The sequence below is a fragment of the Myotis yumanensis genome, unplaced genomic scaffold (genome assembly GCF_028538775.1).
Source record: "Myotis yumanensis isolate MYYU_CA2020_CCGP unplaced genomic scaffold, mMyoYum1.0.hap1 SCAF_9, whole genome shotgun sequence".
NCBI lineage: Eukaryota > Metazoa > Chordata > Mammalia > Chiroptera > Vespertilionidae > Myotis > Myotis yumanensis.
The window spans coordinates 4,767,743-4,793,978 of NW_027223760.1; the positions used below are offsets into that span (position 1 = coordinate 4,767,743).

Sequence of the window (26,236 nt, forward strand, 5' to 3'; positions counted from 1 at the left end):
GTCTGGCACAGGCAATCCCTCTCCCCGACCTAGGGAGCAGGGCTCAGTGGGTACCTCAGCCGGACGTGGCTGTGAAAGGGGAAGGTTGCCCGCTGACAGGTGACGTGGGCAGAACCAAGGCAGGAGGGGAGTCCCTGAGGGCTGGTGAGAAACCGAGGCTACTCCCAGGTCCTCATTCAAGCTTTGGGGCTGCCGGCTTCCCCTGGCCTGACCTCAAACTGGTTTTGTATTTTGTCTGCCCAAGGGGCTTAGCATTAACCCCTCCCTTGTGGTTTGGGGACTGTTGGTACTATGTGCTCCTGTGGCTGTGGCTGTAATTTGGGGTGTACTGGCTCCTGCTCTGTCCCCTTCAGGCTGGTATCCTCACGTAGAGGGGGGCTGTCTACAATCTCACCTTGTTACAGACTCGGGGCGGGGGGGGGGGGGGCAGTGGTGAGACAGCCAGGCTGGACCACAGTGCCCACCCCTCCTCTCCCTCCCCGAGGGCCTGTCAGGCATCCATCCTGTTTGGACAAGGAAGGGTGAAATCTAGAAACAAGGACTGTGTGAAGAAGAGAAATTGTTCTGAGAATGGGGATTGTGGGTTTGAGGGGTTGACCCAAGGTGGGGGTTCCTTCTTTCAGGGCCCAGAGAGGCAGTGGGGACGAAGGGGTGTTGGGATCAGCCTAGGAAACTGAGGTCTGGCATGGGTGTGGGGGAGAACCCCAGGGTGAATTCTCTACCCACCCCAACCCTGAATGTAGTCTCCTTAGAGCTGGGGTCTGGACAAATTTAGGCTGTCGGGTAGGAGGGAGGCTGGCAGAGCTCCTGGGAGGAGGGTCTGGGGGGAGGTAGAGAGCAGAGCATGGGCCCAGGACTCTGCCTCCTTCCCTGTGCAGCCCAATGACTCGGTGGCTCTGGCAGGAGGAAGGCAGCCAGGAGGTAGGTGGGGGAGGTGATGGGAGCAGTTCCAACTTCCTTCCAGCCCAGGGCTTGTCCTGGGTTTATTGTGGGCAGGGGGGCAGCCCACAGCCCAGCCCAACCCTCTGGGGAGCTCAGTCCTCAGTCCTGGGCACTAATGCTTGGCGGTGACCAGACTGCAGAGGGCTGCTCTCAGGACTTTGGGTGGTGGTTCCTGGGGCCTCTGGGTGCCTCAGGAGACGGGGCACCCAGGGCCTGTCTCCTGATGAGCTCGGCATAGAGGCCACCTTTCTTCAGGAGCTCCTCATGGGTCCCCTCCTGGAGAGGAAGGAGGGGCAGATGGTCACCCAACACAGAGTTCAGGGCCCTACAAAGCTGGCTTCATATTGGCCATCGGGCTCACTGTCACCTAAGCCAGCGTCCCTTCTGGGGACACTATGAAACCAAAGCACAAGTTACAGATGCCACTGGCACATCTGTATTTGTAAGCAGCACTCCCTGCTGTCCTCCAGGCCCCCTCACAGCCCAAAGACCCCCAGCTCAGGGTCCAGCATCCCTGCAAACCCTTCAGCTTTGGCTTGAACAGGCCCACGCAGCCTCCAAGCCTTGCTGCGGACCCTGCCTCTGGGTGCAGCTCCTGGCTGGTCCCTGGGGCTGCCTCTTCTGCACCTCAGCCCCAGGCACACTACACTTCCCTGTGACCCTGGGAGCTCTCCCGCCCCCAGGGCACAGAGGAAGACTCTGGGGACCTGAGAGGCCAGCGCTTACCAAAGGGCAGAAATTTCTGAATCCACATGGGGTGCTGCTTGTAGAAGATAGACCCAAGCCCCCAGGACCCGGCCATACCCTCACACAGCTCGGCTGAGCCACTGCTCCAGTGTGTCTATGGCTCAAGCTTCCCAACAACCCCCCCTCCCCCCCCGGGCACCCACTAACCTCACAGACACAGCCCTGGGCCATGACGACGATGTGGTGGGCCCCTCGTACGGTGCTCAGCCGGTGGGCGATGACCAGCACAGTGCGGCCAGTGCTGGCTCGGTCCAGGGCCTCCTGCACGACCCGCTCGGACTCTGCATCCAGAGCGCTAGTTGCCTCGTCCAGGATCAGCACTGCTGGCTGCTTGATGAGGGCGCGGGCGATGGCCAGGCGCTGCTTCTGGCCACCAGACAGGGTTGTGCCCCGTTCACCTGGGGAGGAAGGGGACAGGGCAGGGGCCTGAAGTAGTCAGCTCTGCACCTGGGGGAGGTCCTGCAAAGGGACACTGGGTCTGTTGGGAACTTCCCATCTGGCCCCTTGGGGTCCCCCCTTGGCGTGTGTGTGTTCGCCCTGCCTCTGCATCGGCTCCCACATCCCTGTGCAAATGCACGCACACTCGTGCAAGGTGAGTTGTGCACACGGTAGGGCTCCGGGTGTCAGCGCCAGGATGGGATCTGAGGTTCTAGCCGCCTTCCCTGGCCTCATGGGTCTCTGCTGCTGTGGGGACATCCAAGACCTGATATAGGCTCCTGGGGGTGTGACAGCACAGTGGGATTCGAAGCCCCCCACCCAGGCATTCTGGGGAGGCCACATTTGGGGAGAACTGCAGGGGTGGCAGCCTGGGAGCCAAAGAGCCTCCAGGTGACGGCAGTCACAGCAGTGAGGGGCAGGCTGAAGCCTCAGAGAAGCCTGGAGCGTGCTGGGTGCGAGGTACGACAGGGCCACCCAAGAGGCTGTGGAATCTGAGCAGTAAGTAACCCAGCTGGTCAGTAACACGGGACATGAAGATGGCTACAGACAGGGACACCCCTCGGGAGGTGGAAGCTCAGCTAGACTGAGGCCAAAGTTCAAGAAGAGAGCGGAGAACCTGGTGTGCCTGTGCCCAGAGACATGCGGGGACATTAGCCAAGAGCCCAGAGGCTGGACGATAGATAACATGCCCCAGAGGCTGGAGAGAAGACCTCCAAGATGAGCGACGCTGCAAGCTGCCACTCGGACGCCCTACAGGGCCAGTCCTCTCCTGGGTAAGTCAGAGAGGACACTCCATTAAGTCAGAGAGCAGGACAGGGACGGCACAGGAGCCAGAGGATGAACGACTATGAGATCATACCCACTTCCGGGTCTCAGAACGCAGAGGCCCCAACACCCAATCGCTGTGTCCCTGGCGGGTCCTGTACAGTTACATATCACTTAACGATTAAATACATTCTGAGAGCCCCAGCCGGTTTAGCTCAGTGGATAGGGCGTTGACCTGCAGACCGAATGGTCCTGGGTTCAATTCTGGCCGAGGGCACGTACCTTGGTTGCAGGGTCCTCCCCGGCCCAGGCTCTGGTCTGGGCTCATGCAGGAGGCAACCAATTGATGTGTTTCTCACATCGATGTTTCTGTCTTTCCCTCTCTCTTCCACTCTCCCTAAAAATCAATGGAAAAAATCCTCAAATGAGAATTAAAAAAAAACATTCTGAGAAATGCGTCATTGGTGATTTTGTTGTGCAGCCCACAACACGCCAGGCTGCGCGGGCACCACGGTCCTGTGCGTGGTCCGTTGTTGACCAGGACATCGTTACGCGGCCCGGACGGTGACTGCACTCCCTGTCTGTCTGTCTGTGCAGCCTGCTTGTGCCTGGACACCCCTGTCCCCACAGGCCACAGTTCTGGCCTATCTTCCCTGATGCACTGCCTATTCCTGTCCCCTCGGCCCCAGCCTCACACCACGGGCCCTGCAGACCCAGCAGGCACTTGGCACTCACCGACGACGGTGTTGTAGCCGTCGGGGAAGCTGGTGATGAACTCGTGTGCGTTGGCTTCCCGGGCAGCTGCGTAGACCTCTTCATCAGAGGCACCCAGCTTCCCAAAGCGGATGTTCTCCATGATGGTTGTTCCGAACAGGACTGGCTCCTGGGGTGGGATGGGGGGAGTCCACAGGAAACCCTCTGACTTTGCCCCAACCCCGAGGGAGATGTCAGGAGAGGCTACTTTGGACAAACCAGGCCCCCTTGGAGGGCAGGCAGGGCCAGTTCAGTTACAGTTCAAGTGAGAACAGAGAGCCCCTCCCCTCTGCAGGGATGGGCACAGAGGGGTGTGCACTGCGGCTTTCTTCTGCCGTGGAGGCAGCCTCGGGGGTTAGTAGGTGCCCGCTTAATCCATGCCCAGCGGGAAAGTGGACCCTCTCTGGGCGGCACCGCCTCAAGCAGAGGCAGTGTCAGACCTTGCTTAGTGAGTGAGTGGCCGTCAGCAGTACCACCAACATCGCATGGGCGTTTCTAGATCTCTGGACACCTTGGGCTTGTCATAACCCAGGGATCCTGAAACAGCCATCCCAGCCCCTTTCCTGGCTTTGATTGAGGAGCAGCCCTTAGTGAGACCAGGGCAGAGGGGCGGTGGTCCATGATGGGGGTTGGAGCCTTCCCCCTACCCCCAGTACAGGGATGAGGGGCTGGGAAGGAGAAAAGGCCCAGGTGCCATAGAATAGAACTGAGAGAGGCAGGGCCTGGAGGAGGAGGGAGACGTCTGAGTGCCTGGGCAGTGAGGAAAGCCTCTTCTCTCCACACCTGGCTGATGAAGCCGATGACCTGGCCCCGGAGCCAAGAGGGGTCGAGGGTCCGCAGGTCCTGCCCATCTAGGGTGACCCTGCCTGCTGTAGGGTCGTAGAAGCGCTCAAGCAGGGAAGCCACGGTGGTCTTTCCTGCGGAATGGGGGTTAGGGAGACAGGGCAGTCAGGGAGGGGCATGGGTTTCCAGGGGTGGCGGTGGAGGGGTTCTGCTCTGAGTGGCCACCACAGGAGGGAAGTCACAGGGTGAGTGGCTGTGGGTTCCTCTTACCTCCGCCAGACTGGCCCACAAGGGCTACGATCCTGCCAGGGGGCAGCGTGAGGGTGAAGTCTTTGAGGACCGGGAAGCCGGGGCGGCAGGGGTAGCTGGGAGGAGCCAAGACACCCTCAGTCAGATCAGGTTCCTGGTCCCTGGTTGCCCCAGTCCCTCCTGAAGTCTCCTTGTACCCGAGGGGGCTGATTTAGCGGGACAGTGGCCTGCAGGTCCCCAGCCTGGAGGGAATGACCCTGCCCCCACCCACCGACACTTACCTGAAGCTGACGTTGTGAAACGTGATGGACCCACGCAGCTGCTCTCTGGGGACACAGCTGCCTCCGGACAGCAGGATGCACGGGCTCAAAGTCATGTACTCAAACACCCGGGCGCCTGCGCTGAGCCCCCGCACCACCTGGGAGGGGATTTATGTGCAGTGAGGGCTCCCACGCAGGCAGGTGCGGCATCCCCATGGCCAGACACCCAGTTCCTGCAGCGCATGGGTGACACTGGTGGCCACCGGACCCACCCCCGACTCTGCCACTCACCTGACCAAACAGGACAGAGAGGTTGGCCATGGACCTGTGAGGAGCAGAGAAGGGCTGAGAGAAGGCTGGCACCAGAGGGAGGCCTGGGTCTCAGCTGGGAACGTGTGGGCTGAGGCAAGGAAACGTGGACTGGAGCCAAACGCAGAGGATGGTCCTGCAATCGGCAACCCTAGGAGCCCTGGGCCCAGGCAGGTCACAGGGCGTCGCTTCTCCCTTCGGAGCCACATCCTTCCCTTAGGAGCGTCGCTACCTTAGGCCCAGGACCCGACATGGCCTGCAGCCATCAGCAGCAGTCAGGGCTGTGAGGCCCACAGGGGCAGGTCAGAGCTAGATACTGAGCCACGGGGGAAGCAAAGGCTAATTAAGGGGGGAATGGATGTTAGTCCTTTTAGAAAGAAAACAGAAGCCCTGGCCAGGGTGGCTCAGTGGTAGAGCGTTGGCCTGTGCACCTAAGGGTCGAGGGTTCAATTCCCAGTCAAGGGCACGAACCTGGGTTGCAGATTGGATTCCCAGCCCAGGTTGGGCATGTGCAGGAGGTAACCAATTGATGTGTCTCTCTCACTTTGATGTTTCTCTCCCCCCCTCCCTTCCTCTCTCTTTAAATAAATGAAAAAAATATCCTCGGGTGAGGATGAACAAACGAACAAACAAACAAAGAAAAGAGAGCACAGCACAAGGCAAACTCCGGGGACACCCCTGGAGCACTGTATCGTGGCTCTGACAGCAGGGATGGGCGAGTGTGTCTCTGTCTAGACAGCAGGCCACCTCCTCCATCATGCAGGGCCGCGGGCTGCTGGGAGGGCGGTGAGTCACTGTTCTTAGTCACCAGGCCTGCCCTGGCCTGGGCGGCCCATGACAGTGTGTGGCTGTGTGTGCAGGGCCTTCCTGAAAGGAAAGGCTGACTCCTCGGCAATCTCACTTCTTCCAGCCCCGGGTGGGGGCGGGGGAAAGCCTGCGGGGAAGTGGCTCTGGCGGCTCAGAGCATCAGCACCTGCCAAAGGGAGCAGGACGCACTGAACAAGGAAGAGCCAGGACAGCGCTATCTGTGGGTGAGAAGGGAGAGATCTGGAAGCCATTAGTGCCTGGCAGAGGTGCCAGCAGCAACCGAAAACCAGATGCACATGACTCGCTGGTGAGCATGACCTTGCTCTCAGAAGCCAGGCCTTGGTTCTCCCTAGAGACCTGGCTGGCGGGGCGGGGGTGGGGGTGGGGGGTGGGGGAGGCCCAGGTGAGCCCAGACCCGGATGTGGACCAGTTGGAGTGGCTCTGACTGTAGTCTAGGTGCCTCCCCATCGCTTGGGGGGCCCCAATGCCACCAAAAAGACTAACTGGATGGGGTCCAAAGGTTGGGGCAGCTTGAAGGCAGCTCTCACTGCCTTCCTCCCCTCCCCACCCCTCCCCTCCCTCCTGCTGGACCCAGGAGGAAACACACCAGTTTCTTTAATAAAATGAAACCCAATTCCTCCAAGGTGGGTGGTGAAAATTCCCATGAGGTGAGGGGCCCCTAAAAGGACAGGCCAAAGGCCCGTGGCTATGGGAGCGGCCCACCTAGCAGCCTGCGAGACGCAGTGTAAACGCTCCCAGGAGGCGCTCCCAAGGCCCCTTGCATCTGTCTAAACTCTGTTGACTGGCTAGCAGAGCAGGGGGAGGAAGGAGAGGGTCTGTACACAGGCCAGAAGCGGGGTGGGTGGGGCCAAGGGAAGGCGAGTCTGACGGAGGAGGCCAGGCCTGGAGGGTGCAGCTTCCCTCCTTACAAGACTTTCCTGCCACTGCTCCATGGAAGGCCATCTGGTGAAGGCATGAAGGGAGCTGGTGGGTTCATAAGGGTCCTCAGGACTAAAATGAGAGACCAAAGGTGGGCCTGGGGGAGGGCCAGCAGTGAGAGGCCCCAAGTGCCTGCACTATGACAGTTAGAGCCTCTGAGTCCCACGGCCACCAGGGAACAGTTCCCAGGCTGGAGGAAGGAGGGGGCCACCCAGGACCAGAGGGGCTAAGCAGGCCTAGATCAGAAAGCACCGGGCAGAAATGGGGCCAAGGACGCGAGTCCTTTCCGCCTGCCTGTCCGGGGTTAGCTCCATTCTGCCTGGGACAATAAGGCCGACGGTGAGGGATTCTGTGAGGAACAGGTGGGAGACATGGAGCGGAGCCAGGTGCCAACTGCCATCAGAATGGGGAGCAGCAGGTAAAGGGCACGGGGGGCGGGGCGGGGAGGCACCTGGGGTGAGGCTCTATTTCCTTGACGTGGTTGGTGGTAACACAGGTCTTGGCTCTTCATGACTTACTATGTAATATTCAATCTTCAACTACTTGTTGGAACATGTAAGTTTCATATATTTTTGTGCACATGGGAAGTGTGTGGAGAAGTGGCAGAAGGCACTGCTACTGTTTACTGGGAAGGAAGATACAGGGAAGGGGGCCTGAGGCCATCTTGTGGCAAAGTCAGCCTAGCTCTGGGCTGCCCATGGGCAGACGGGGCCCAGAGGAGCAGGTAGACTTGAGAGCAACCAGCACAAGGAGCCACCAGGGTGCAGGGCTGGGGAGCAAGTCAGGCAGAGGGGGGCAGGCCAGCTCTTACGAAAAGTGGTCTATCCAGAATCTTATTCTGCCCTCAAAAGAAAGAAATTCTGACACAGGCTACATCGTGGATGAACCTGAGTGAAATAAGCCAATCACGAAGGACAAATCCTGTGTGATCCCACTTGCAGGAGGCACCCAGAGTAGTCAGATTCAGAGACAGAATAGAGGGGTGGGTGCCAGGGGCTGGGGGAGGGGAGCATGGGGGTTAGTGTTTAATGGAGACAGCGTTTCAGTTTTGCAAGATGAAAAGTTCTGAAGACGATGGTGGTGATGGTTACACAACAGTGTGAGTATATATAACACTACTAAGCTATTACTTAAAAATGGTTAAAATGGTAGCTCGGCCAGTGTGGCTCAGTGGTTGAGCATCAAACCTATGAACCAGGGGGTCATGATTCACTTCCCAGTCAGGGCATTAATGCCCAGGTTGTGGGCTGGATCCTCAGTGGGGGGCATGCAGGAGGCAGCCGATCAATGATTCTTTCTCATCATTGATGTTTCTAGCTCTCCCTTCCCCTTTCTCTCTGAAATCAATAAAAATATGTATTTTTTAAAAAGGTTAAGATGGTAAATTTCATGTCATGTGTATTTTACTATAATTTTAAAAATGTGCCCTTGCCAACTTGGTTCAGTGGTTAGAGCATTGGCCTGAGGACTGAAGGTCAAGGGTTTGATTCTGGTCAAGGGCATGTACCTGGGTTGCAGGCTCAATCGCCAGCCGCGTTGGTGTGTGTGAGAGGCAACCAATCGATATGTCTCTCTCACACGGAGGTTTCTCTCCACCCCACCCCCATCTTTCCCTTCCACTCTCTCTAAAAATCAGTTGAAAACATATTCTTGGGTCAGGATTAACCAAAAAATGTCTTAAAGCCCCTGAGTGGTTTGGAAGGTTGACCTGACAGCTGCATCTCTGAGTGGAGTCAGTGAAGCAGGCTGGAGGGCGCTCGGGGAGGAGGGCCTGTGCTTCACGGGAGCAGCAGGGGGCACGCGCCCTTCAGCCCACAGCTGCTGAGGAAGGGGGCCGCCCACACTCACCTCTGCACCGTCTGGGAGGCCACCAGGAAGGACATGAGGTCTCCCCCGGTCAGCTGCTGTCCAGCCACGAGGGAACCCCCAATAAAGAGGGTGCCCAAGACCATGCCTGCATGGGGAACGGACAGGTGGTTAGGAAGGAAGCAGCTGGAAGCATAGGGCAGAGCCTGGCCCAGGTGGTAGTCCCCAGTTCCAGTCCCTGCTATGCCTCCACTGGCTGAATTCTGGTGAGTCACCTGAATGGTCTCTGTCTTTGGAAACAAGTGGTGGGAGGAGGGGCCTCGTCCTTGCTTCCTCCTGGCCATGCTACACATAGCTCGGCTGTGACATCAGCCCACCTGCCCACTGCCTGCCTGCGTTACTAGCTTGGGCTCCTGGCACTGAAGGACATCAAGCAGGTGAGGGCTGCCCTGCGGGGACCTGTCCTTTGCTCCTCCCAGCCCTGCCCCCCAGGCGAGGCCTCTGCTCACTCACAATTGAAGGCGATGTTGGAGAGCCCCTGGAACAGGGCGATGCCTCTGCCCAGTGCCTCTGCCTTACAGCGGGACCCTTCCAGCTCTGCTCCGTAGCGTCTGGGGACAGAGGCCGAGCCCAGCCCTCAGGAAGCAGCCAGCCCGGGCGCAGGGTATGGGAGTGCATATGGGGAGCCCCCCTGCTTTGGGCTCCACCCCTGCCCGGGACTCACTCCTCTTCCCGCTGCTCCATGGCGAAGGCTCTCACAGTTCGAACGTTACCCAGGGCCTCATCCGCTACACCTGTTGCCCTGGCTATCTGCAAAGATTCCAGGAGATAGGAAGTCAGGTGGGTGATGAGGAGGAGTGACAGAGCAGAGAGAAAGGGTAGGCTAAGGAGGATGGGTGGGAGTTCTGGTACCTGCTCCTGACACTGGCGAGACAATTTTCGGAGAGCTGAGCCCATCAAGGTGCCAACTCCCATCAGGGAGGGCATGGCCACCAACATCAGCAGCGTGAGGCGTGTGGACAGCATGGACAGGGACACCAGGCAGCCAACCACCTGGGTGCAGCTTCGAAGCCCCTGAGTAGAGGGAAGGAGGCAGGAAGGCAGTTTTGGCACCAGCACCACAACATGGGGGATGTTATGAAGGGTCAGCTGGCTACAGCTCTACATCCACAAGGCCAAGGCTACAGGTCTCACTCCTGGGAGGCCAACTGGTGGCCTACTGGTCAAAGAACATAACCCTTTCTTTTCTTTTCTTTTTTTTTTCAGTAAATGGTTTTAGACATTTTATTGCTAGAGGCCCAGTGCACAAAATTCATGTACTCTGGGGTCCCTCTTGCAGTCCGGGAGCCCTGCACCCTCTTGCAGTCCGGGAGTCCTGGGGAATGTCCGACTGACAGCTTAGGCCCGCCTCCCAAGGGCAGTCGGACATCCTTAGTGCTGCCGTGCTACATCCTTAGCACTGCCCGGAGCCCTGGCTGCGTTCCCCAGCTGTGGGCCCGGCTCAGGGCTCTGGCTGAGCTGCGCTCCCCCTGTGGGAGCGCACCAACCACCAGGGCGGCAGCTCCTGTGTTGAGTCCCTTCCATGCTGACCATGTCATATTGACTGCCATTTGGTCAATTTGCATACTACCCTTTTATTACATAGGATTATTATTAAAATATATTTTTATTGATTTCAGAGAGGAAGGGATAGAGAGATAGAAACAATAATGAGAATCATTGATCTGCTGCCTCCTGCAAGCCCCACACTGGGGATCGAGCCCACAACCTGGGCATGTGCCCTTGACCAGAATTGAACTCTGGACCCTTCAGTCCACATGCTGACGCTCTATCCACTGAGCCAAACTGGCTAGAGTCATAACCCTTACTTGACAAGCAGGCATAAGAGGCTGGATGAGAGTGTCTGTGGAGATGGCTTCCGTCCCCTGACAGATCCCAGTGTGCCTCTCTTTCTGCTCTAGAAACTGATGCTGTGGGCTGGTGTCTGCCGTGATCCAGCAGCCACAGTGCCAACACGGTGGACGAGGAGAGGACATCAGTAATATAGTAAAAGCCATCGCTCATTCTCCTCAACGCTGCCAACATGCCAGGCCTCCTGCGGACCAGGTGATTCTGCTGTTGGCAAGCTGGGCCAGGAAAGGCTCTTGTCTGAGTCCTTGGGAAGGTTTCCGGGGGAGGTAGGATTTCAGAACAGGAGAGAAACAGCTTATCCTGACCTTGGACACTGCCCTGGCACTCTTCCCTGAACTTCCCCAGTCCTTCACCCACACCTTCACCAGGCGCGGGGCCCAAAGGACAGGGGGGCTGGCCCAGTGTGTCTGAATGGGTGGGGGGGTGTGGGTAGGGAACATGGGGCACTGACCTGGGAGATGACAAGTTTGAAGGACGATTTAAACTCCTGCACGTCAGTTGTCAATCGGCTCACCAGCTGCCCTGTCTTTTTAGCATCAAAGAAAGCAATGTCTTGTCTGGCAGTGGGTCCCGGGGCAACAGTGGGGGAAAGAGAGAGGCATTACTTCAGGATAAGGCCCCACCTCCAGACATTCACTGGGACCCCCGGGGGGCCCATCGGTCACTCCTACCCGCAGTCACACCCTGCAGCTGGCCGTACCGGAGCAGGTTGCTGAAGAGGGCCCTCCGCATGTCCAAAGCCATGCGCTCACCGATGCGGGACAGGAGCACCAGGTACCCAAAGGTCAGCAATCCCTGGGAGAGAAGCAGGGGCATTCAGGGGCGCCCAGGCGGCTTTTCTGTCTGCCCGGGCCCCCTCTCCTGCCATACCTGGAGGCCGTAGAGGAGGAGCAGATGGGTGCTGAGACTCCGGGACTCTTTCAGGAAGTTGCCCATGTGGTCCCTCGTGTACTTGGCCACAATCTCCACCAGCTGGCCCAGGAGTAGCGGGATCTGCACATTCACCAGTGCCGCACCCAGTGCCAGCTGGGGGAGCAGAGACACTGAGAGGGGGCCAGACTCTTCACCCCCAGCTCTGACCTTAGCCCTTCCTCTCCTGCTGCTGTCCATGCTTTGGCTGCTCTTGTGCCTCTTTGAGAGCCTAAGCTCAGGCTGCCAGGCCCTGGGGACCCCTGTACCCTGTACACCCAGGTTCTCCTGTATCCCTGGCCTCCCTCCTCAAGCCAGCCCAGGCTGCTTCCCAAGGTCTCCTAAGACTCCACGAGGCAGGCAAGCTGTCCCCACGCAGCTGTGGCTGGGGCTTCTGCAAACCCTTGACTGAGTTGCTCCCTATCCCTGGTTTTAGGGGTGTGGGGGAATATCTCACCACGATGGCTGCCCCCAGGATCAGCAGGTGGGGGCGCAGAAACTGCCAGAAGAGCTTCCAGTTAAAGCGGGTCTCCACGTCATAGGGTTTGGAGGAAGGAGGGGCCTCTTCTGCCTCACACAGCGCCACAAGGCAGAGGCGGGGGCACTTACTCAGCACCGCGGGGCCCAGGAGGGCTCCCCCAACCCAGCACCAGGAAGAGGGGCTCCGACCTGGACCCGGTGGCACTTGAGGGAGGCGAGCCCGGAGCTGGGACCGCAGCTGGGCCACAGCCCTGAGGAGATAGGAGCTGTGGCGGCCATCAGAGTGCCTGTGGGGAGAGAACTGCATTGATGGCTCGAGGCCCCGCTGATCATGAACCAGCCGAGCTCTGGGGTGAGCCCTCTGGAGGGCAGCACTTCCCTTCTGCCAGGCCCTGCACTGCATTTCTCAGGCTGCTCTGAAGCAACTGTTTCTGAGACAAACATACACATGCAAAGTAGCTGAGGAATGAGACAGGGGCATGTGCACTCACTCAGACAGCCAGGCCCTCTCAGCCTCCAGAGGCACCTCTGGACCAGTGACTGGCTGCAACCCACATGCTGTCAGACCCCAGGACCCAGGATGGCAGAGCTGGAGGACAACCTGCCTGGCACCGAGTTCATGGCACTCCCTCCCGGTGGAGGACACAGAAGTCGTGAGTGCACACGGCTCAGAGAAGAGGGGGAGAGCACCCAGCCAGGGCTCTGCCTCCAAGTGTTCATGGTCTACGTGTCATCTTGAATCCCTGGGAGTGAGATGCCATTATTCTCACTTGGTAGATGGCAAAATCATGTGGGGCTGACAGAACTAATAAACTGTCCCCAAGCAGCAGAACTGGGACTAGAGGGGAACCCGGACACGGGATTCCAGGATCTAGGCTTATTCTACTCTGCCCTCTGGGACGTGCCCAAGGCCATGTGTGGCAGGGCCAGGACCCAAGTCTTCTGACTACTGGTCAATGCTTTTTGCATCCCATCACCTGGCTCCTCCCAGGCCTCCAGTGCTCATGTGACAGTGTACGGAGGGAAAGTGTGACACGCTCCCATTCTGCCAGCTGAAGGAAGAAAGATTAAAATGCAAATAACATATCTTGTCATCTCGGATAGGCCAGGATCACCTCCTTTTTCCTGCAGCTTCTGCATCTATAAATAGCCATGTAGAGTTGTGTGCCTACTGTGCCCAGTGCTCTGCTGTGAGGCAGGGAGAGCAGGAGCTGAACAGGAGACCAAGTAAACACCTCCTGGCAGTCACACTTGCAGAGTGTGGGGTAGGGGAGCCGAGGGGCACGGCACTCCTCGTGCAGAGCAGGGACTGCCCTCCTGTCTGAGGGAGCAGTCATTACAGTCCTTGTCACAGCTGGACTTGGGAGGGCAGTGAGGACCACTTCCAGTTTTTAGGTTGGGGTGGGTGTGACATAATCAGATTTGCATTTTAAAGATCATAGCAGAGGGATGTGGCTGGAGGAGGACAAGACTGGCCACAGAGGCCTGTTAGGAGTAGAAGTTACAACCAAGAGTACATAGTGGGATGATCAAAAACCCAAATGAGATTATCGATGGGGAAAGGCAGTGAGTGAGTTTTGCCTTTACGGTGATAGTGCTTTATATCCCAGGCCTTCCTAACTGCAGACTTCACCTCAACCTTCCCTTCTTGCAGGAGGCCTTTGCCACCTCAACCTTATGCCTCCACTCACCCCTTTCCACCTTCCCGGTTTTCAGGTCTTGTTTTCACTGTGTAATTTATGTCTGTCCTCAGGTGTTTTTTTTTTTTTGGTTAATATCCTGAGGATATTTTTTCCATTGATTTTTAGAGAGCAGGAGTGGAGAGAGAAAAATCCTACATTGATTGGTTGCCTCCCACACTCGCCCCAACCAGGGACTGGGGCCCAGGGATCAAATCTACAACCCAGGTACATGCCCTTGACCAGGAATTGAACCCTCCACCCTTTGGTGCTCAGGCCGATGACCTAACCACTGAGCACACCAGCCAGGGCTATCCTAAGTGTAAATAGAGAAGCTCACTCTCCTTCTGCACTGTGTAACTGTCCAACTTCCCCATTAGACTATCCTAGGAAACTCATATTATTCCCCATCGCATCCTCACCACTTAGCAGTGCTCAGGAACATAATGGATGTTTAAAAAATGTTTGTTGAGTGAATGCCCTCATCAGAAATGCAGAACAACCGGACCTAACACACAACTTTGGGGTTTGCAAAGTTTCAGATTTACTGAGGCCAACAGTAAAAAATTCATTTTACAAAGTAACCCTGTACGGGACATAAATATGTCACACAAAGTTGAAATGCTTCACAAAATGATACTTTCTCTATTTTTAAATATGTATTCTATTTTCTATTATATACACTTTTAAATGGTTACAACTCATTAAGTTCATTTTATGATCTACTGTGTTATAACTTGAACATTTGAAAAACACTGCACAAAAGCACAAACAAATACTTGAATATTATTGGGTCTCTTTCCTTGGGTTTCTCTTTGGCTTAAATTATACTGATAGTCTTATTCTTTTCCTACTGATTGTTCAAACCTTTTAATAATTTACCATGGACACTTTCCAGCTTTTCTTTAATATGTTGATTTTTTAAAATTGATTTCAGAGAGAGGAAAGGAGGGGGAGATAGAAATATTAAGGATGAGAGAGAATCATTGACCAGCTGCCTCGCCCCCTACTGAGGATTCAATCCACAGGCCAGGCATGTGCCCTGGCCAGAATCCAATCATGACCTCCCGGTTCATAGGTCGACACTCAACCCCTGAGCCACACCCGCTGGGCTCCAGCTTTTCTTATCTTCTCCAAACTAAGGCTCTACGCAGGGCTTGGTCACTGCCCAGAACTCGCAGGTTACTTCCCAGCACCGGTACTTCTGGCTCCAGCTCCACCCGGCCCCTGCCCTGTATCAATCGGATGGATTTACCAAAGCACAAGTCCACATCCACCCACCCTGACAATCTGCTGCTGCTCGACCCTCAGATCATTCACTCCAGGGTCACAAGGAACCAGTGCCTCTCATAAAGCATTTACACTGGAGTCTTCGTTTCCCACCCCTCTCTTTCTCGCTCTTTGGACCCATGTGTGCACAGTGAACATACAAGAACACACATGGACAACTTACTAGTCTGCCTGTCTTTGCTGAAAGTACCCGCATCTAGGAACCATTTTTGTTCAGCTCACTTTGAATCTTGGGAGCACCACTAATACTAAGTGTCTCTGGACACGACTCATTTTTTCCCCACAAGGAAATATGATTTAATTCTACACATTTACAAGCCAAGATAAAATAGAAAACAAAATAAAACAACCGTGGAAAACCAAACAAGACCAGCAGTCCAAGACTCGAGGTCACTATTTACTGCAGCCCAGGCTGCGGCAGCTGCGTCGTTGAGGCAGGACCTGGGTCTGACCCAGAAGCTGCCTACAGCAGGGTTGTTCTGGGGTCCATTCTGAACTTCAGAACTTGAGGCTGAAGCCAGGGCCTGCAGCCGAATAAATTTTATCCAAATTGCCAGACCAATTAATTACAAGAGGACAGGGCCGGAACAGCACCGAAGGGCCAACACCTGTGCAGCTCGGCGCCCCCTGGTGGGGAGGGAGAGCGGGTCGGGCGTGGTCGCGGACCCAGAGCGTCCCCTCAGTCGGCCCCCACGCGGACACAGATGCGCGGAGCCTCCTGCAGGCACCAGGCTCATCGTTATGAATAATTGAGGCCAGTTCTCCGGGGAGTGACATTCCACCCTTGGCCCGGTCGGACTACAACTCCCAGCAGGCCTCAGGCGAGCCCGGGACTCCAACTCCCGGCGGCTCCGTCGCCCGGCCAGCCGGTCAATGGCCCCGCGCTCTCAGTAGGTCTTTACCTGACCGTCGAGAATGTCTGGAAGCGGAGGGGGAGTAGCGGCCTGCCTAGGACAGTACCTCCCCGGATCCCGACCCGAAATAAGTGCACCAACATGATGGGGGGAAGAACAGGAGCAGCCGGCAACAGCAGTTTCACCCTTATCCTACTAAGGACTCCATGTTGGCTCCGGCCACCATCCCGACAACTCCCTCGCGACTCGGTGCTGATTGGAGGAAAGAGGCACCAATGTCGTTGCAGGCTATGATTGGGGAGAACGTTGTCAGTTCTCCCTCCGGAACTGTGATTGGAGAGAGCCACCTGCCCCGCCCAGGCTGTGGGCGGGGCCGAGCAGGTTGGGGCAGTGCTGTGGCCCGCGGCCTGACGGGGCTCTGGGTGGAAGTTTTGAGTGTGTTCGTGCGTTCCCTGCCCCGGGGTATCCATAGTAACGCGTCAGCCGCAGCCCTCCCTGCTGTTCTATCCGCGCTCCCAGAGGACTCTAGAGCTCCCCGGGTCTCCTGGGAGTGTAGAGCGCTGGCGCTGGGAAAAGAAGGGACAAAAATCCGCTGCGGAGTTCTTTTTCAAAACAAGTGCACGTGCCTTGCCACCCACCCCGCTCTCCTAGCCAGTGTTCGGCAAACTCATTAGTCAACAGAGCTAAATATCAACAGTACAACGACTGAAATTTCTTTTGAGAGCCAAATTTTTTAAACTCAAACTATATAGGTAGGTACATTGTTATTAACTTAATTAGGTTACTCCTAAGGCTTAGGAAGAGCCACACTCAAGGGGCCAAAGAGCCGCATGTGGCTCGAGAGCCGCAGTTTGCCGACCACGGTCCTAGGCTGGTCAGAGCTCCGGGAACGGAGCCACGTATAATTGAGAAAAAACTCCCCGGGTGGTTTTGATACGCTCCCTCTACTCCATGATTGAGAACCACTGATATCGAGGTCTGGTGGCTTATCACGGCACGACCTCAAGAGCATCTCCCCACAGATGTCTTCCTCCCCGAAGGTCAGGCTGACTAAGGCTCTCACCTTAGCACAGCTCTTGAACCTCTGTTTAGTGCTTACTTCTTCCGTGTCATTATTTGTTTGTGTAGCTGCTTCCCCCACTGGCTGCGACTTCTTTTTCAGTAGTGGCTCTGTCTCATTCATCCGTCCCCCATCCCCTTCAAATGCTTGGCAGGAAAAAGTGCCCTTTATATTGACTTGAACTGGGGGTGGTGGTAGGGAGGCTGTAAATGGATGAATGTGGGGTGGCACTCGGTAAGAAAAGGTTCCAGGATTAGTCTGAGGTTGGGCTGGGCATACGGAGAGGGTGGGTGGGAGGGGTCCTATAGTGAGTGTAGCAAAATATTGAGGTTGAGGGGAGAACAGATGAAACCCCACAGAATCCATCTGGACAGATGTCTCTGAGAGTTCATGGGGAATTCCTATCCCCTCTACAATGTGGGATTCCATTTGGGGCACTAGTATGACATCTCTAGAAAGGACAAGTCTTGAATTCATAGCTCTGCCTTCTGATCAGGGATAAAACTATGCAAGTCCTGGGCTAGGATGACAGTTGGCCCCGGAAGGAGGCACAGAAGGAGAAATGGGCATATCTGGACTCAAAAGTTGTGGGCAATTCTATGATTGCCTCCATATTCTTCCAGTGAACAATCTGTTCCACTCTCCATTTCATGGACACTGGCCCCTACGTCAGCCCTTACCCTAAGCCCAGGAGGCCTGACACCTGGTGGCTGAGTCAGCAACTCAGGCATGGGCTTCAGGAGGAAACCTGGTGATTCAGGACCTCAAGAATGGCGTTGGACAAGCCACCAGGCCAGCTGCCTCCTCCTCCTCACTGACGTGGCAACAAAGAACACAACTCAGTCAATTCATTCCTTGTTATCCAAATTATTGTTCCAAATCCCTGACCCCAGCTTCCCTCTGCTGGTTCAGTCCTGATGCTTCTCAGGGCCTAAAAAACTGGATCAGGGCTTGGGGGAGAGGGTTTCATTGTTCAAGAGGATAAAGAAGTAAGCATAATGGAACCCCCAAGGAACCCCGCTTTTCTACTGTAAGCTCCAAAAACCCACTTCTCACATACAAAATAGCTGCCTCTCCTTTCTTCCCTTCCTTCCTTTCAGTGTCCCCTGACCTGGATGTGAAGTTGGGCAGTCTCCCCTCTTCCCTTCCTGAGTACTATCAGACAAAATAGGCAGCCTTTCCTTTCCTTCCTTCCTTCTTTCCTTCTTTCCTTCCTTCCTTCCTTCCTTCCTCCCTCCCTCCCTCCCTCCCTCCCTCCCTCCCTCCCTCCCTCCCTTCCTTCCTTCCTTCCTTCCTTCCTTCCTTCCTTCCTTCCTTCCTTCCTTCCTACCTTCCTTCCTGTTTTTGGTCTTAAAGCATTTCTCTGTTGATCACTTTGTGTGTGTGTGTAGGGAGAGAAGACATGATTTTAAGAAATCAAAGATGTAATATCTTGGCCCCATAGTCCTATAATCTTCTTTGATGGGTTTTCGTTTTGCTTTTGTTATTTTGGCTGCTACTCTCTAGACTCCCCTTCAAATCCTCTTGAGATCTGAGGATGGGACACTAGATGTCTCCTCTGGTCTGTTCTTCAGCCTCCGCCCCTTCGGCTGATGCCCCGCCCAGGTATGGAGGCGGGGCCTGAGAGCTTCAGTTGCAGGTTGTCCTGGAAGGGGGTGTGAGTGCTTATATAGGTGACTGGGAGCTGGGACGCCTGGGGCCTGCCCCCACTGAGTCACTGTGTTGTTGTCACTGTCTTGTCAAAGTTCCTGCTCAGCTCCTCAAACCTCTGTGGAAGCAGCAGCGGCTGCCATCCTTCCAAACTTTCAGGAGAAGCCACCAACCTGATGGTGAGGCGAATGGGCTGGGGGAGGAGCAGGGGGCAGCTGGGGCAATGGGGAGACCTGGGGCCTGGATCAGTGCCCCTCCTCCCCATGCCACTGCCTCCTCTTCCTCCTCCTCCGTGTCGGGGGCCTGGGGGAGGGAGGCTCTCCATCTTCTCTCTGTCCCCTGCTCCTCACACGAGAAGTGTGCCTTCTTCAGTTCCTCCTCCCGTCCTGGGGCCCTCCTGCCCAGCTGTACAGACCCCAGGGGCTTCTCAGCCTCCACACAGGGCCCTCCCCACCCCAGCCACACCCCCAACACAGGTAGAGCTTGTGATGACACCCATCACTGCTCCTCCCTCCTGGGGTTCCCATTCCACCCCACCCCTGGCTTCGGTGACTGCCCCTCCTTCACGCCGATGCCCCCAGGACAATCCTGGGCTGCGGATAGGCCCTCTGATCCCTGAGCAGGATTATGAGCGGCTGGAGGACTGTGACCCTGAGGGGTCCCAAGACTCACCCCTCCATGGGGAGGAGCAGCAGCCCCTGCTTCATGTGCCTGAAGGGCTCCGAGGTGAGCATGTGGGTGTGGGGTGGTGGGGGGTGTGGGTTGGGGAGGGCCTGGGGATCAAGGCAGCAGGTTGAGAGTGTGGAAAGCTTGCTTAGATGAGAGCTGAGTCCTAACGCTCTTCTCTCTGTGCCCAGGCTCCTGGCACCACATTCAGAACCTGGACAGCTTCTTCACCAAGATATCCTTTGTACTGGACTTGGCAGGGCAGGCGCCATCCTTGGCCGGGGACTCTGAGGGTGCAGGGGTTGGGGGAGTGAGGGGAAGGTATGCTCAGGGAAGGCCCATCATGTCTCAAGATTATTTCTTGACACACCTGCCACATCTACAGCTACCACCAGCGGAATGGCTTTGCCTGTATCCTGCTGGAGGATGTCTTCCAGCTGGGGTGAGATGCTTGTCCTGGTAGCCCCTGTGCTTCTAGCCCACGCAGAGCCTCCCCAAGCAGCCAGGGGCTCAGCCAAGTGGAGAGGCAGACTGAGCTGGCCTGGAGGCTGGGCAGCAGCCCCTCTGCTCTCAGGCTAATCACTGAACTCCCGGCTCTCCAGGCAATTTGTTTTCATCATCACCTTCACGACCTTCCTTCTTCGCTGCGTGGATTACAACATTCTCTTTGCCAACCAACCAAACAACCAAACAAGACCTGGGCTGCCTCACAGCAAAGTGACTTTGTCAGATGCCATCCTACCCTCGTCCCAGTGTGCCCAGCGGTGAGTGACACCTGGTGGGGGTGGGTGAGGGAGAGGAGCAGACAAGAGCCACCTGTTTTTTGTCCCTGGGCTTGATCATCAGTTCTCCAAGGTTTGGGTCTCAGAATACTGTACCTTGTATTCCAGGGGTGAGGAACGTCTGGCCCACGGGCCGTATAAGGCCAGTGAAATCATTTGGTCTGGCCTGCCAAGGCATTAGGGGTGAGTTAATTAAATGTTTGACCAAATATAGCAGGCTAATTTTTAAGTTAATAATTTTGTTTGGCCTTGCAAATGATGTTATAAATATCCAAATGGCCATTGGCAGAAAAAAGGTTCCCCACCCCCGTTTTATACCCTTGAAATTTATTCAGAACTCCAGGAACTTTTGCTTATGAGAGTCATATCTATAGTTACCTCATTAGAAATTAAAGCTGAGGACAGCTGCAGAACCTAAGAGCACACATTCCATTGGCTGTCAGTGCAGTCTCTGGAAAACTCTACTCTATGTTCGTGAAAGAATGAGAAGAAAAGTGGAAGAAACATTAGTATTACCTGAAAAAAAGTTTTGACCTTGCAGACATTTTCAAGGGTCTCAAGGACCGCCAGACACCCCACACTTTGAGAACCGCTGGTCTTGCTGGATCTCCTGCATGACTTTCCTATTGCTCCCCAAGTCTTGTCTCCCTCTCCATGGGGGTCCCACTTTCTCGCTATGTTACCCTCCACCCCCAGGATCCGCTCAAGCCCTCTCCTGGTCTTCCTTCTGATCCTGGCTGCGGCCTTCTGGCTCGTTCAGCTGCTTCGCTCAGTCTGCAACCTCTTCAGCTTCTGGGACATCCAAGTGTTTTACAGGGAGGCCCTGCACATCCCCCCGGTGAGCTGGGTGGGGGTGTCTGTGTGGAGGGGTGCCATGTCATGGGGCAGAGTCCGGGGAGGAGTAGGGGCTATACTGACAGAAGGGCCCATTGGAAAGCTGGCAGAAGGCCTCATTGACATCTACTCTAGGCCCCGAATAATCTTAGGAGGTACCACCACTTATAAAACACGGTCCCCACTCTAGTGAGGCCTAGTGGGTTTAGATGGGTTATAGAAGATTACGTACAGTCACGTGCTTATGATGTTTACTGGAGGAGGAACTGGGGTGGGGTTGGGAAGGACAGGAGGTCGGGAGGCAGGCCACGCCCGGATGCAGGGAGCAGGCAGGCAGTGAATACCTGTGGGCAGCAGTGAGGAGAGAAACCCACTGCCTGCATCTGTGCCCAGGCCCTGCGGGGTGATCCACTCCCCGTTCTGGCTTTGCCCCGTGTTGCGGTCAGCAACTGCACGGACCCCGTCACTGTCCCTGGGTCCTGCTTTGCTCTTTCTTACCTCCCTGTCTTGCTCACGCTCCTTGTTTTGTGTCTGAGTCCTCCCTTTAAAGCACTGTCCAAGGCTCCCTTCTGCAGCCAGCTTCCCTCGCTGCCCCTAGAAGCCTAGGCCTTCTGCACGTAACTCCTGTACAGCCAGGGGAGAGGTCCCAGGAAGTCGCCATGGTCTTCCCTCGGCATAGCACAGGGAAGGGCAGGAGGGCCAGGGCCGCAGAGGCAGCGAGGGCAGGAGTCAGAGCACTGCTCACCCTTCTCTTTCTCCTCTCTCTTCGTTTTCCTCCTTCCCTCTTCCTTCCAGGGGTAGGGGAGGCCCTGGGATGGACTGGAGAGGCTGGCCCAAAGGGACTTGGCTAAGCGGACGGGGGCAGCTGGGTGATTTGGGCTAACATGAGGCTTGCAGAGGAGATCCAAGTGAGATCTGACGGCCCCACCCAGACGTGGACACAGCAGAGTCTTAGGAAGGTTACTGTGGGGATGGCATGGGATGGGGCTGGCCGCCTGGAAGCATGTGGAGGCGAGGCGAGCGTTGGCAGGCACCCTGGGCACTGAGGCCGCGCAGTGTCCTCCGTGTGTAGGACGTGAGGGCGGGAGGCTCAGGAAAATCTGCTCTGAAGGAGCTGAGAGCAAATACCTGAAGAGTTTAGTTTATGAGGTGTTGCTGGGAAGCACATGACTCATGGCCTCAGGAGTGGCAGGGCCACGTGGGACAGTGCAGAAGAGGATGAAAGGAAGTAGGAAGGGCCCCCGGGTAGTGACACAGTTAAGGAAGGGCAAGGAGGGCGGAGTGGTGACGGGTTTCCCACTTGAGGACAACGGTGAGGGGGGGTGGGGCGGAGGCGCTAGCTCTGGCTGCAGCTCTGGTCATGGTGAGTTTGGGCATCACCGTGCAGAGGCCTCCAGGTCGCGGCACTCACCAGCCCCTGTCCTCAGGAGGAGCTCAGTTCCGTGCCCTGGGCCGAGGTGCAGTCGCGCCTCCTGGCGCTGCAGAGGAGCGGGGGCCTGTGCGTGCAGCCGCGGCCGCTGACCGAGCTGGACGTCCACCACCGCATCCTGCGCTACACCAACTACCAGGTGGCGCTGGCCAACAAGGGCCTGCTGCCGGCGCGCTGCGCGCTGCCCTGGGGGGGCAGCCTGGCCTTCCTCAGCCGCGGCCTGGCGCTCAACGTCGACCTGCTCCTCTTCCGAGGGCCCTTCTCGCTCTTCCGCGGGGGCTGGGAGCTGCCGGACGCCTACAAGCGCCATGAGCAGCGGGGCACCCTGGCCGCGCGCTGGCGGCGCACCGTGCTGCTGCTGGCCGCCGTGAACCTGGCGCTGAGCCCGCTGGTGCTGGCCTGGCAGGTGCTGCACGCCTTCTACAGCCACGTGGAGCTGCTGCGGCGCGAGCCGGGCGCCCTGGGGGCGCGCCGCTGGTCCCGCCTGGCCCGCCTGCAGCTCCGCCACTTCAACGAGCTGCCGCACGAGCTGCGCGCGCGCCTGGCCCGCGCCTACCGGCCCGCCGCCGCCTTCCTGCGCGCCGCGGCGCCCCCCGCGCCCCTGCTCGCGCTGCTGGCCCGCCAGCTCGTCTTCTTCGCGGGGGCGCTCCTCGCCGCGCTGCTCCTGCTCACCGTCTATGACGAGGACGTGCTCGCCGTGGAGCACGTGCTCACCGCCATGACCGCGCTCGGGGTCACGGCCACCGTGGCCAGGTGCGACGGGAGCTGCCCAGGGAGGGGGGCATGCCTCTGATTTAAGGCTGAGTCCCCCCTCCTCCCCCTCTCAGCCCTGCCTCCCCGTCCGCACAGCCTCCTAACCTCAGGCGCCTTTCCCGCCCGGATCCCGCCCTCCAGGTCTTTCATTCCGGAGGAGCAGTGCCAGGCGCGTTCTCCGCAGCTCCTGCTGCAGTCGGCCTTGGCCCACATGCATTACCTCCCCGAGGAGCCCGGTGCTGCCGGCAGGGCCAGCGCTTACCGGCAGATGGCGCGGCTGTTGCAATACCGAGCGGTGAGGGTCCAGACCCAAGCGGGGCTGCTCTGCTGGGAAGCTGTGCAGCCGCCTGGTCTCGGAAAGGGCTTGGGACAAATGGCCCCGGGGCTGGCAGCCGGGGAGTGCCTGGCTTGGAGGTTTCCTGCCCTGGCCCGCATCCCTGGGGACCCCTTGGTCGTGGTCACCCTCAGCAACCCCTTCTTAACGCCCCCCCTTCTTCCCCAGGTCTCCCTCTTGGAGGAGCTCCTGTCCCCGCTCCTCACCCCACTGTTTCTGCTCTTTTGGTTTTGCCCTCGTGCCCTGGAGATTATTGACTTTTTTCATCATTTCACTGTGGATGTGGCTGGGGTTGGTGACATCTGTTCCTTTGCCCTCATGGATGTGAAGCGCCACGGCCACCCTCAGGTTGGAGTCCTTCCCAGGATGTGCGGGGTGATGGTTAGATAAGGGGCTGCTGCCCAGTTCACTTCACTTCCCTGCGCCCTAGTGTCCTTGAGGACAATGACTGTAGCCAATGGACAGGGCTGTGTAAGGATGATGTGTGTATAATCCTAGCGCCAGTAAATGGAGTGAAGGCCACCAGAGAGGCCGGGAAATGGGCTGGTCAGTGGGTGGGCCTGGAGTAAGACTGGCCTTCCCCACCAAGGCCCAGGCTAGCCGCGGGTCTGCTGTGTATAGCTGGCAAAACACTGAGCCCACACCAGCTTCCAGTGCTGGGCCTTGACCCAGGTCCCAGCTCTGCTGCTGTATTTTTGGGTGACCTTGAGCAAGTGTCTATTGTGGCCTCTGTTCTTTCACCTAAAGACTGGGGCTAGTGTTTCCTGTCCCTCATACCCCACGAGGCTCCCACTACGGCTTTTTTTCTCTCAGTGGCTCTCGGCAGGACAGACAGAGGCCTCGCAGTCTCAGCGTGCAGAGGACGGAAAGACTGAGCTCTCCCTGATGAGGTTCTCCCTGGTGCACCCACAATGGCGCCCCCCAGGGCACAGTTCCAAGTTCCTGGGGCAACTTCGAGGCCGGGTACAACAGGATGCAGCCGCTTTGGGCGCCACCTCGGTTCGCAGCCCTGCCACTCCTGGGGTACTCAGCGACTCTTCCTCACCTCTGGTGAGCCAAGCCTGGCCAGCCCTCTGCCCCCACCTCCGGCCCCACCCATCTCCCCTCCCTCTGCCTCACCTTTTGTATTAACCTGCTCACTCACCGGTCCAGACTGCTCTCCTGCCTTGCTGAGACCTCCTTCCCCCCTTCTGTCCTCTATCCTGACCCGTCTTCTCGTGCCCGCAGCCGGAGGCCTTCTTGGCTAACCTCTTGGTGCACCCCTTCCTGCCCCCACGGGACCTGAGCCCCACAGCCCCCTGCCCAGCTGCAGCCACGGCCAGCCTCCTGGCTTCCATTTCCCGAATTGGCCAGGACCACAGGTGAGGGTTGGGGGCCTCAGATTCAGGGGAGTAGGGGTGGTTGTGCAAGATGCGGGAGCACTGTGGATGATTGGGTAGGGGAGGTCAAGCCTGCCCTCCCTGTGGGGTGCCGGGGGAGGGGCATGTCTTTGATCTATGCCACCCTCTGTTCCAGCTGTGTGTCCCCTGGAGGTACTGGGGGCCCGAAGCTGGCCCAGCTACCAGAACTTGCTTCTGCTGAGATGAGTCTTCATGCCATCTACCTGCACCAGGTGAGTAAAGAGGTGCAGAAGGATGTGGGGAGAAAGCAACTGCCCAACATAGAGGCTGAGGCGGGATAAGGGCGTATCCGACAGGGGCTGGGGAGGAGGCTTCACAGCTCTCTGTGCCCAGCCCAGGGCCTGAGCCTCGTGCTTCGAGCAAGAGGAAGTCCTCATTTCTTTTTCTTCCATTTAGCTCCATCAGCAGCAGCAGCAGGAATTGTGGGGCGAGGCCTCAGCCTCCTCCCTGTCCAGGCCCTGGTCCAGCCCCCCGCAAACACTCTCACCTGATGAGGAGAAGCCATCCTGGTCAAGTGATGGTGAGGCGGTCAGGGTGTGCAGGGGACAGGTCCTGGGGGGATAGCAGGCACCAGGGCACTGCCCAGCTGATAGCTTTTCTCATTAGGCTCCAGTCCTGCCTCCAGCCCCAGACAGCAGTGGAGAACCCAGAGGACCCAGAATCTGTTCCCTGGAGGTTTTCAGACCACGGACACTCAGAAGGAGCCTGGCCAGGCCCATAGCACTGCCTGAGAGGGCTTCTCAGAGTCAGTATTGTCTAATGGGGGCGGGGAAGGGGATGAGTAGGAAATTAGATGGAGCCAGACTTGGAGGAATGCAAACAGGGGTGGGTATTTGAGGTGAGGGGGATGGTCACCTCTCGAACCTAAACCCCTGGACTGCTTGCCAAGAGGCTTCTCCTCCCTCAGGTTCCCCAGCTTCTCCAGCCCAGGAGACCAGAAGAGGTGGAGTGGAAGAACACACCAAGCCCTTTTAAGGGGCGCCCCCGAGATGCTTTAGTTGGGCAGGACTTGGGGGTCAATGACCATCTGGCCCCAGAGAGCAGAGAAAGAGTAGGAGAGGAGATGCAAGGGCATCTGGAAACATGTCTTAGAGACAATCCCCACATGGAGGGGAGAAGGCGACCCCCCCCCCCCCCCCATTAGCTGTCCTGGGACAGTTACCTGGGAACAAGTCCCAGGTGGGAGGCAAGGCCAAGGTGGAGGCCAAACTCAGTGTACGGGAAACTGTGAGGATCGTGCCTGGGAGGCAGTTGGTTCTTCAGGTTCCCATGGGATTTGTGGAGGGGGGACACGGGGACTTGTGAGTGGAAAGACTAGCGAGGGCTGATGTTTTTGGAGTTCGGCATCAGTATGACGTTTGAGGAAGTGGGTGTGGCTGCCCATCCTGTCGGAAACCAGTGGTAAAG

The 26,236-nt window shown here is 57.3% G+C and overlaps 2 protein-coding genes across 3 annotated transcripts; one reads left to right on the plus strand and one right to left on the minus strand.

Annotated features, from left to right (window-relative positions):
- Positions 1-958: 958 nt before the first annotated feature.
- On the minus strand, positions 959-16,154 carry ABCB8 (ATP binding cassette subfamily B member 8). Of its 2 annotated transcripts, XM_070423662.1 has the most exons (16): positions 15,970-16,154; positions 12,076-12,385; positions 11,580-11,735; positions 11,410-11,504; positions 11,161-11,266; positions 9,711-9,872; positions 9,523-9,608; positions 9,312-9,409; positions 8,841-8,946; positions 5,229-5,262; positions 4,959-5,095; positions 4,699-4,793; positions 4,429-4,562; positions 3,628-3,775; positions 1,837-2,087; positions 959-1,218 (listed from the first exon to the last, which is right to left on the minus strand). In XM_070423662.1, exons 1-16 carry the CDS (start codon positions 16,062-16,064, stop codon positions 1,093-1,095), a joined length of 2,139 nt encoding a protein of 712 aa, XP_070279763.1. In that variant the 5' UTR covers positions 16,065-16,154; the 3' UTR covers positions 959-1,092. The 2 variants fall into 2 exon arrangements, with proteins under 2 accessions (XP_070279763.1, XP_070279764.1); XM_070423663.1 differs by lacking the exons at positions 5,229-5,262; positions 9,312-9,409.
- Positions 16,155-18,694: 2,540 nt separating this feature from the next.
- On the plus strand, positions 18,695-25,822 carry ATG9B (autophagy related 9B). Its single transcript, XM_070423666.1, has 14 exons — positions 18,695-19,357; positions 19,489-19,532; positions 19,675-19,739; positions 19,900-20,061; positions 20,776-20,917; positions 22,341-23,095; positions 23,237-23,390; positions 23,598-23,777; positions 24,243-24,479; positions 24,657-24,790; positions 24,945-25,041; positions 25,226-25,349; positions 25,436-25,574; positions 25,737-25,822. The coding sequence occupies exons 1-13, from the start codon at positions 18,808-18,810 to the stop codon at positions 25,558-25,560; spliced, it is 2,769 nt and encodes a 922-aa protein (XP_070279767.1). The 5' UTR covers positions 18,695-18,807; the 3' UTR covers positions 25,561-25,574; positions 25,737-25,822.
- Positions 25,823-26,236: the final 414 nt, after the last annotated feature.